This window comes from Antrostomus carolinensis, unplaced genomic scaffold (assembly GCF_000700745.2).
Source record: "Antrostomus carolinensis isolate BGI_N321 unplaced genomic scaffold, ASM70074v2 scaffold1991, whole genome shotgun sequence".
In the NCBI taxonomy this organism is placed as follows: domain Eukaryota; kingdom Metazoa; phylum Chordata; class Aves; order Caprimulgiformes; family Caprimulgidae; genus Antrostomus; species Antrostomus carolinensis.
In genome coordinates, this window is record NW_010294634.1 from 999 (window position 1) to 12,697 (window position 11,699).

The 11,699-nt window shown below is 39.9% G+C and overlaps 1 protein-coding gene across 1 annotated transcript; it reads left to right on the forward strand.

The window, feature by feature from the left end:
* Window positions 1–1,933: 1,933 nt before the first annotated feature.
* LOC104532456 (dihydropyrimidinase-related protein 1) lies at window positions 1,934–11,487 on the forward strand (the record flags this gene model as incomplete). The annotated part of the gene is made up of 5 exons (XM_010177678.1): window positions 1,934–2,075; window positions 3,690–3,860; window positions 4,966–5,145; window positions 7,823–7,988; window positions 10,480–11,487. Coding segments are annotated over 5 exons (751 nt in total), but the record flags the coding sequence as incomplete, so codon positions are not given.
* Between the last annotated feature and the right edge of the window lie 212 nt (window positions 11,488–11,699).

The following is an 11,699-nucleotide window of genomic DNA, read 5'->3' on the forward strand; positions in this document are numbered from 1 at the left end:
GAGATGTGAGATCTTTGTGCTTGATGGAAGATGTAACCTGCTGTGAAAGCCTTGTTTGCGATCAAGAATAAGATGATGAGGTATTGATGTGGCATTTAAAGATATGCATATGTCCACTGCTAATTCCTACCCCTCCCTCTTTTGGAGATGTTTTCCATGGTAATTCCTTCTTGGCTCTCAGTTTTTTTAGTTGATCCGATGCTCACCCTCTATTTGACAGTAGAGTATATCTAAACAGGAGGAGTGCCCATGTGGTTAACCAGGAGGTGTTGGGCAGCTCTTGAGTGACATGCTTCAGCTCCAGAAGTCTTCTGTTGATTAAACTGTGGAGTGCAGTGCATGTCATTAGATGTCATTAAATGTTAGAGGAGAGGAAAAACAGAGTTCAGAGGAAGCAACTCCTTTTTATCTTTCAAGGAATTAATAGCGTGTTGTAAGAAGTGCAATATAGCCTCAGGGAAATGGGGAGGGATACAGGGCCTGGCTGTGACATTCATGTTTTCTTGGTTGTATTCATCAGAGTGCAGAAAAGAGAGAGAGGGTAAGCCACAAGAAGCTTAGCTGACAGAAGAGCAACAAAAAGGAAGAAATGGCGTTGCAATCTTCTGACTTTATTGTTGTGTTAGAATAAATGAATGTTCAACTGATGGATTTAGTTTAATCCTATGGAGTAACACCAGGCAGTCATTAATAATCAGGAATAGCTAAAACGTAGCTGCCTTTTCACTGTTAAATACATCGGTTTGGCTTCTGCTAAAAAATGGATAGATGGATGTGAGCGTGTTGGAAGAACTAGAAAAGAGGCCAAAGGTTCTTTGACTGTCAGCAGTCATTAGGGCTGGCAGCCCAGAAAATTGCATTAGAATTACTGATGTGTGACTCTTTTCCTCTGTACTTGGCTATTTGTTAGCTTGCTGGAATCTAAATTTATGGAGCAGAATCATTCAGATGTTTCAGAGCTGGAACTTAGATAATCAGTTAAAGAAAAGGATGACAGCCTCTTGGGGACATCGCCCTTCTGGAATGATAGAAAAGAAATCAGAGTGTGTTTGAATGTGCTTGACTCCTGTAAGCTTAATCAAGACCTAAAAATATCACCTGTTTTCTGTGGATATTGAAGGACCTATCTTCTTTTTTGTCTTTCTATTTTTGCAAGATTCTACATATTGTTTATGTTCTTCTTCCTTATTCCCAAGAGCAGCTGTGATCCACTTCTACTCTCTGCAAAAGTAATTTCTTTAGGCTGAAAAAATGACTTCTTAAGTAAAAGCATTATTATTTGGTAGCTGTTTTTGTGTTTTACTCCATGCCTCTTTCTGTGAAAGACCTTTAAGTTAGATAAATCCAGAGCATATGTTTGATTTTAACTATGCCTTTCTTTGTTTAATTAGAAGACTACCTCATAAAAAACCTTCCTTCCTTTTTTAATTTTCATGGTTCTGTTTTGGAAGGTCAGACAAGAAATATTTGTGTAAGAATTGCAAGAAAAATATACATGCACGGAAGAAATACAGGGAAACAAGCTTGATGCTCATGACTTTGCATTGTAAAATTTGCCATTATTTTTCAGCATGGTTATGAATTAATTTATCTTGAGAGTGGCAGACATTTCATACAAGCTTCCGACCATTTCCTTAATCCTACAATAATCCTTTGTCCTGGTTAGTGAGCTTGTGCCTGATCTCTGTTGATAAGCAGCCTCAAACCTGAGGGGGGCTGTAATCTGGGAGTTCAGGGTGCTCCTGGGGGAAAGCGGAGATGTCCAAGGCCATTGTTGCTCTTCAGTGATCTGTAGCCAACAAGCGAAGCTGCTGACATGATTTACAGCCTGTGCCTCTGGTGCGTAGGCTTGAAAGGTCCATTCACAGCTAGTCTGAGACCAAGGTAACCTTGGTGATGCCTGGTCTAAACCTTCTGTGTGTTAACTCCACAGTGGGGACCTGCAGGTGACGGGAAGTGGACATTGCCCATATAGCACTGCCCAGAAAGCCATTGGAAAGGACAACTTCACTATGATTCCTGAAGGGGTCAATGGAATTGAGGAAAGAATGACTGTTGTCTGGGACAAGGCTGTAGTAAGTAATTACTTACTTTTATGGACTAAAAAGAAATTGAGTGTTGGCTGAATAATGAAACCCAGGAGACTCTTGGCCAGTACTTAAGTGACTTTCTAATATATTTCTGAGAATTCCCAGAGAGAGTGCTACTATGAGGTGAATTGGTATTTCAAAAGCCTTCTCCAGTTTTTAAACTCGGGGCTGTGTTTCACTTTTGACAGTGCAGCACAATCATGTTATATTAGATCTGAGGCTTCACAGACTCCACTGCTGAATTTTCCAGTTGTGACAGAGTGGATGCTTCTCAGAGATGTAGGAACTGGAGCAGTTTAATGATTTTGAAGTGGAACCCATATAAGTGTGATGAATGGATTGTTTGAATTTGGGAAGTGTCTCAATGTTTTTGAGACAAATGGATGTCAGTTGAGCCTGTGGCTAGACTATAAAATGCTTTGAAGGAGAACATTGCCTGGAATTCATACTGGCGTATTTTGCGGTGGGGTGCCAGTATAAGTTAGCAATTTTTTGATAGTTCCATGGGTCCTAATATATAATCATAGTCTCCCTCCACTGTCCATCTTCACATATGCACCCCCCCCCCACACACACACGCACTGCACTGCACTCAAATCTGTATTGGAAACTGGGAAGTGGCAGTATTTACAGTGCTCTCATGAGCACTTTTCCCAGACTGTGTTTAATAACCACTGTCTTCAAGGACCGCTATTGAGATTCCAAGCACAGAAGCAGGTTCAGATACCTGCCGAGTAGGAGCAAAGCGAGGAAGCAAGCAAAGTGCAGCCAGCCAGCGATATTTCTCTTTTGTTACTCCCACAAAGGGAAGGAGCTGCAGCAAGGGCTGCAATATGGCATTTACACGTGGTAACACTCAGTCCTGTGCCACCGAGTAGCTTGTATTTTGCAAATCTCATGTTTTACTGGGCAGGAAATAAGTGTTTTATTTAATATTAAAAAGTTTGGCACTGTTGTTCTTCCTTGGAACGTTGTTCTTGCTTGTTGTCAGGGAAGGCCCCAAAATACTGTACTGAGAAATCAAAATGCTGTGGTGTACAGCTGCTATTAAGCCATCACTGACAGTATAAAAAGTTCAATCAGTGGTGACATTTCTCCAGGCAAGGACTTTATAATTGGGGTTGTATTACTTAGATGTGTAGGATTGGTAATACTAATGGTAGAATGGACTTAATTTGTTCTAAATGTTTCTAAACAGTCTGAATCTTGATGTTTTATTTAATCTCATAATACTGATAGAAGTTTTTTGGTTTTAAAATCAATAAAACATTTAAATGGAAATTACTAGCAGTAGCAACAAAACACACTTAGGCATCAGTGTGTCAAGAAAGGTACCTTAGATAACTGAGCAACCTGATGCTATTGTCTGCACTAAGGTTTTATTGGCTGCTCTTTGGGATGCAGGAATAACACATTCACTTATTTGAAACTCCCAGGTAATGTGCCCTGTATAAACTCCTGCCTGATAAAACCTCTGTTTCATGCAACATCACCATATATATGAACCACATGCCTTCCAATATCTCCGTAATTTTTCAGCACTCTGAATAGTAAATCCCCATTTATAAGCACATTTTGCTCAAGTTACATTGTTTTTAGGCCACAGGTAAGATGGACGAGAGCCAATTTGTAGCTGTCACCAGTACCAATGCTGCCAAAATCTTTAATCTGTATCCAAGGAAAGGCCGGATTGCTGTAGGATCGGATGCTGATGTGGTTATTTGGGACCCTGATAAGGTGAAGACTATAACAGCTAAAAGCCATAAATCGGTAAGGAGAAAAGGAAAACCAGTGAGAAAAAAGAAATGTCACTGTTGCTTTTCAAATGTTGATCTAGTTCATGTGAACACCAAATATGTGGGATATGGAGGAGTGGGTCACTGCCTACTGCTCTTCTGAAATGGGTAAATGTTTCAGAAGATGAAAATATTGAAATCTTGCCTTGGAAGCACTGGGATCAGGAAGGATTTCTCACTTTTTTGCTTACCTGAAAAGCACCTGATATTATAACTCGCGCGATTACATCAACAGTATTCTAAATTGTAACAGATGATTAAATATTTTGATAACACAGCTCTGAGCAGCTTCACGGCTGGGGTTTTCTATTTCTTTCTAAAGCTTTGCTGCACATTTCTCTGCCCTTGGTACAGAGTACCAGTGACTCACAGTTGCTTTGATTTTGACTGTGACAGGTTTTATCTTGTGTTGTGTATTTTGAAGTTTTTACCTTACTGTTTGGTGCTTTGGTCTTTTATATTGGGGAATTCTTCCAAATGTTTTACTGGAAATCCAGTAATATGGCTTATATTAAAAAGACATAAACCTTTAGAAACCTTTAAAAAGTAAGCTTAGGTGATTCATTCTTTTTTTCTCTGTTTTGGGATCTCTCTGTATTTTCAAGAAAGTAATAATCACCTGCCCTTTAACCGTCTTTCCCATTCAGACTCGGGCTTTCCTGGTTCTTTCTGGGGTTTTTTTAGACAGAAATAGGTGTGCTGGCCCCTTTGAAATTCTCTTATGAAGTCACAGCACATGCATGGTGGGACCACGTCCTCTGAGTGTCTGGCAGCGGAGTCACAATTTTCCTTCTTAAGGCTAACACACTTCTAGAAGCTCTGGATAAATGTGGAAAGTACTCAAAAACAAATGGGATGAAGCCCTGATGGAAAGTGAGCAATGGAAAGGAAAAGTCTGTTCAGAGAGATTCTTTTAAATCATTTCATATCATAATGCATTGCTTTTCTGTCAGACAAAGCAATTTATGCACCTCGTAATGGCAGTTGTCTGAAAATATGACTACAAATACAGATTATAAATTACTAACTGAAAGAGATCTTGTACTGAACTTGCAGTGAATGTGTTGGTTGATCCCCAGGCCATTGAGTACAACATCTTTGAAGGAATGGAGTGCCATGGTGCCCCGCTTGTGGTCATAAGCCAAGGGAAGATTGTGTTTGAAGATGGAAATCTGCACGTAAATAAAGGAATGGGCCGCTTCATTCCTCGCAAACCTTTCCCTGAATATCTTTACCAGCGCATTAAAATCAGGAATAAGGTAATGTCAGATATTACTTAATCTTCTTTATAGCCATACACTCTTGGAACCACAGTAGCACATGGGGTTTTTTTAATATTATTGTGCTAAGGTGAGTCCATATTAGATGGACTATATATGACTAGTTCAAAACCTGACCTAAAAAACTAGTTCTTCTGCAAGTGTGAATTGATGTAACTTAATGAACTCCCTGAGCTTCAGTGGGTAGAGCATGTAATTGCCAGTTGGGCGTAATTGCCTTATGTCCAGCTGTACAGTCTTTTGAAGGGAGGTGGAATACTGATGAAATTTACTTTTAGTTAAAATTCAGGAAAAATATAAAGCTGCTTTGGGAGGAGTGTTAGCCAGAAGAAAAAACAGCATTTTAAATTGTTACTGAGCTTTGCATACTGAACAGCCACACTGCAGGGAGGAAAAGCATGCAGGCCAGAGATCCTCATTATATTTGGCATCTCTGAACTGTTGTTGGTGCATTTGCTGAGCTGAGTATTAGCAGCATTCATAGCTCACAAAATTTTTCTCTCATATTTAATAAAAAGCTTTTGGAAATTACCAAGATTAAGACTGGGCCACTTCTGGTTTTGAATTTTATCAGTGCTCCTCTGTTGAAAACCAGTTGGCTTGGCCCTAGTTTAGGGTTATTTGGAAACTGCTTTTTCCTACTGAGCAAGAAATTCACTGTGTGAGGACAGGTAACAAGACAAATTGACTAAACCCCATATTTTCTTCAACCAAACATATATCATAGCCTGTGGGGATGGCAGCTGAAATTAAGTCTACGAGCAGGTTGATATGTTTTATCTTTCATAATTTGTTACACAAATTCTGCCAATTGTGGGGTACAAAAGGTTAGCTCTTCTAATGAGAGAAGGCACTGTAAAAATCAAATGCATCTCCGAAAGTTTCAAAAAAAACTGATCAGTATTACACTTTTTTTTACATTATCCATTTAGATGACACAGGCCTTCTTTTCACACTCGCCTCTCAGGAGTTTAGCGGATGGGAGTGCTACATAAAGTAGATTATTATAATCTAATAATTATGTAAATATATCTGTATAATACTAAATTATATAAATTGTATAAAGTTATATAAAATTATATATTAATGATAACAATGTCATTTAAATAGTGAAAACAACACTTTAAAAACAAATATCAGAGAGTGGTGTCGTATGAGTTTGCACAAAAGTAACTGGGCCCAGTAACCTGCATCTTGCAGGTGGGCCTGAATTTTGGGAAAGACCTTTGATTTTAGATACTTAGGAAATCCTTACCTTTGGAGACTTAGGTCTGCAAAAGGACCACGAAATGGACTGATATTTTCGCTCTTGCAGCTCCCTCTGCTGCCTGCCCAGAGGAAGGGAGGGCAGATTCATGTCGGCATTTCTTTTCCCACTATGGAATTTTATCAGTTGGAAATATTTAGACAAAACCAGTGATGGGCATATCAGCCACCATTCCAATATGTCAGTGCACGACAAAGCAATATAGAAAAAGCATGTCAAACAAGGGGCTTCAGAGCTGTAGCTGGCACAAGATAGCAGTTCAGATTTATCCCTGGCACAGGGATAGCAGTATAAATTCTGCCTTTGTGGGTCCCTGTGAGATGGTTTCATTGCTGTGATCTGTAGCTGCTCCCTTCTGGGCATTAGTATTGGCTCAGCCTGTGAGACGGTGGCTCTTCTGAGCCTGATGTCCTCGTCACTGAAAGCAAGGAAAAGGCACTGATTTCTGTAAGAGCTGATAAACCCCTGTGAATAGTGTCCTTCCTATAGGGTATTTTAATTTCACTGTTAACCTCTTGGGGAAATGGCTCTGAAACAATAATCCTGTAAACCACAGATTTCTGATCTTTTTGATGAGCTTTGGATTCTGCAGTTCAGTGGCTTCAGGCTCCTCCTGAAAATTAAAACTGTTTTTAAAAAATAGTATTTCCTAGATTCCTGTGATTTTAAAGCCAGTGAGTCTGTTATGATTGTCTTTTCTCATATTCCTTATAGCAAGTGTACAGGGATAAAATACGGAGACTTCAGACTGAAATCAGAGCCCAAATAACAGATACTCTATTGAGAAATAATGGAAGATGGGTCCCATGCCACAATCTAGTGTATAACTGCTTTTCTAGTTCATGACAAGAAGTGGAAAATTTTGAAATTTTAATTTAAAAATTGCCACCACTTTTCAATGAATTCTAATGAAGATAATGATTATTTCACAGAGAGGAGCAGAAAAAATACAGGTAGGAGTAAAATTGCTACAATCAGTATAGGAGGTATCAGTCCCAACCAGAGTGGGATTCAGCAGCTGAACTAACCCGGCTGAACAGCCTCTGAATGGAGAGAGAAGAGGTGATGGTGACTGATATTACTTAAAATAAAGATCTTAGGTCAGATCTCTCCTTTGAATCCCATGGACTGTGAAAGATGCCTAATAAGGATCTCTCTCTTATAATTTTTGTATATGTATATATATATAAAAATGAAAGGAGGAGGCTTTAGAATTTCCTTTATATATAAAGCTGACTGTAGCTTTGATGAGAATGCAAATGTGTTTTTACTTCAGCTAATGCAGAATATAGCTCTGTGCTCCGTGGTCTCTGCATGTAGGGAGGAGTATCAATAGGGAGTGTTATCAGAGCATTCAGTGTCTGGGTTTTTATTCTCCTCTTGATCTAGGTGGGAGGACTGCAAGGAGTCTCCAGAGGAATGTATGATGGGCCTGTGTATGAAATTCCAGCTACGCCAAAATACGCAACTCCTGCACCCTCAACTAAATCCTCACCTGCCAAAAATCAGCCCCCACCAATCAGAAACCTCCATCAGTCTAATTTTAGCTTATCAGGTAAATCAGTCTGACTCACCAGAAATGTTTTATAGACTTGATTATGGATTATTGGTGATAAATTTCAATTATAATTACCTGTTTAATCAAATATGAAGGGTGTATATATATATATATTTATATATACGTATATGTACACATACACTCATATATATATATATAGTCACACACACATATATATGTTTTCATGCATTCTTTATCTAGGAATATTTTACAAATTACCAAGTGTTCTGAATATTTGCAATCTATTTTTTTTCTCTGCATGCAGCCTTTTAGTATTATTTACCTGACCCATTGCAGTTAGCTGAGGTCTCTGGCTGATGTGGCTGAGGGCCCTTGGTGGTATGTACGGCTGATGGGATTTGTGTCTGGTGCAACTCAACGTGGCTCAGACATCTAGGATTTGCTTCTTGCTGCATCTCTAGAAATTGCTAGACATGGAGACCTCAGCTGTCCTCATCCATGGTCAGCAAACCACGTGCAGAAGCTGTTCATATGCAGATTAGAGTATTTCTGGTCCTCATTGCTCTTGGTGCTCAAAATATTTTCCATGGTATATAAGAAACAGACTGGAAAATCATCCTTTGGGGTTGTTGGAAATAATTCTTGTAATTTGAAGATAATTACAAGTGTGTCAAATCCTTATCCTTCAGAAGTCTGCAGCCCAGTTGGTAGATAAGAGGCTCCTTATGATGTTATGAAAATCACTGGATTTTCTCCTTTGTGGGAGCCAATGGTGGATCTTTCATCCCTGAGAGATCCTCTCTTTAGAAACTAAATGAAACTTCTGGAAGAAGGAAAGCATAAATTTTAAAAACCCTTGTGGTGAGTTGGAATATATTTTTTGCCCATACATCTGTGGCCATGGTGAGCACATACAGATATCACAGAATTACAGAATGTTAGGGATTGGAAGGGACCTTGAAAAATCATCTAGTCCAACCCCCCTGCCAGAGCAGGATCACCAACAGTAGGTCACACAGGAAGGCATCCAGGCAGGTTTTGAATGTCTCCAGAGATGGAGGTTCCACAACCTCCCTGGGCAGCCTGTTCCAGTGACCTGTCACTCCCACAGTGAAAAAGTTTTTTCTTATGTTTACATGGAACCTCCTATGCTCCAGCTTGCACCCACTGCCCCTTGTCCTACTGTTGGACATCACTGAGAAGAGCCTGGCTCCATCCTCCTAATATTCGCGCTTTACATATTTATAAACATTAATGAGGTCACCCCTCAGTCTCTTCTCCAAGCTAAAGAGACCCAGCTCCCTCAGCCTTTCCTCACAAGGGAGATGTTCCACTCCCTTAAACATCTTTGTGGCTCTGTGCTGGACTCTCTCAAGCAGTTCCTTGTCCTTGAACTGAGGGGTCCACAACTGGACACAATATTCCAGATGTGGCCTCACCAGGGCAGAGTAGAGGGGGAGGAGAACCTCTCTCGACCTACTAACCTCACCCCTTCTAATGCACCCCCGGATGCCATTGGCCTTCCTGGACACCAGGGCACCGTGGTGGTTCATGGTCATCCTGCTGTCCACCAGGACTGACCCCCAGGTCCATTTCCCCTGTTCTGCTGTCCAACAGATCTGTCCCCAACCTATACTGGTACAAGGGGTTAGATGTACATCTATGTAAAGCAAAAAAAAGTGCTTACAAATTTGATCTCTGATAATAATAACTGATAAATGGGATTTCCACAAGCATCTGAAACTGTGTTTCACAGTCTATTGCTGGATCTGGGTATTACCAAGGTGTCTAGTGGTACAAATTTGATCTGAATCAGGCAGATGCACATTACTGTGTTCTTAGGAAATTAAGCAGAACCAGAGACTACAGCATTTAAAATGATCCTGCTCTTTTATAGTAGTCTTACATTGCCTTTAGGAAGCTTGAGTGTGGTCAGTTAATATCTAGTCTGGCAGAAAGCTTGCTGTCACCTTAAGCTTAACCTTTCTGCACTCTGAAGTGGGTGTGAGTTTACATCAGCTCAGTGCTACTTTCTGGATGGATTTGTGATCACTGACATGAGATTTACTGTACTCTTAACCCATGGCCTCGGTGGCAACAGCTATTCTAAATCAATGAGACAGGTTTGAAAAATACACTCTGTACTTAGCTGATTTTTTTTTTTTCTTTTAGTTTTAACAGCAATATTTTCTGTCAGGGTCTGATCTCATGAAGGGAACCCAGTCTGTAGGCTGTCATCCCTGCATGGGCTCGTCTTCAAGTCAGTGGAAAACAATTTCCCACATGGGCTGAGCATCAATCTGATCCCAGACATATAATCTTACACTTCTCAGTGAAGACAACTGGAGCTAGGCACAGAAATGTGCCTTGAAGGTCTGTTTAGCCCTTCAGTCAGGGGTCTGGCTCAAGAGAAATCAGCTGATGGTGATGTGAGGGAAGCATACCTGGAACTAACCAGGTAAAATCTCATCACTACTGTTTTTTTTTCCTTTTCATAGCTTTGTTTCCTGATTTTCTGTTGTTGCAGGAGCTCAGATAGATGACAATAACCCACGCCGTACTGGCCACCGCATCGTGGCCCCTCCTGGAGGTCGCTCTAATATTACCAGTCTTGGCTGAAAAATGATGATGGACAGAAACACAAAGATGAAGGATCATGGGAATAATGTCTGTTACCTTCAATATCTGTGTTATTGAACCCACAGTTTTATTTGGTACTAATGGAAATAAAAAACAAAATGTCTTTCTTTTTTATGTATAGGAAGAGGTGATAATAGTGTGGTGTGTTTGCTTGGAACTACTTGCCTCACAATTGTGCTTTCATGCCATAGTCACCTTAAAGCATGGTGCTTCCATTGCCCCTTTAGTGACTACAGGTTTTAGCTTTGTCTCGTAACTGAATGATGGTTCCTTTGCACCCTTTCGCTGTATTAGAGTAGTTAATGCATGTTACTGAGTTATTTATGCAAGTTGCATTCTGTGAGTGAGTCCCTTTAGAACATGTTGCCAACAATTGACTAGACACAATGCCAAGATTAATGTCCGTATTTGAGAAACGCCACCAAAAACACTTATGAAGAAAATGGCCATCTTGAAAGTATGCAGTAGAGTAGTATAGGCAGCTTCTGTTTCATCTTTAATTTATTATAAACCCAAGAAGCACTTCTCTCAGATACAGAAAATCATCAGGACACATAATGACAAATGGTCTCTGTAGCACCTGTCTGTTCCCACTCACCATGTTCCAAGTCTGTGTCCTTCCTGTTTCCATTTTAGACAGAGCCATAATTTATACATACCAGTGCCATTGCCACCCCTGCAGGGATTTCTCCACCTGGGCAGTAGTGCTCTCCTTCTGCATGAGATTTTTGGTACTTACAGATAATCCAAGTTACCGTCGGATTTTTAAAGTTTTTTGTACAAAGTTTTTCCTTTGTAATCACATGCATTTTTACTTACTCTACCGTATCAAGATCTACTAGTCGTGGTTCAATTTCTGAATTCAAAGCTTGTGAAATAAAGGAAATGAATTGATGGTAAGCGTCTCCCTCTGCTTTCCAGTGCTGTTGCTCAATGGTTGAAAATTTAGAATGGAAAAACTCAAGAGAAATTGTCTTTTAGATTGATATCATGTGAAAGAAGGAACCACCTTAGATCACAAGGGGTGTTAAATGTATAGATGTCTGTGTATGCATACTATTAACATGCCATAATCTGTCTTAATTAAACAGACCTCACAGTAAAACT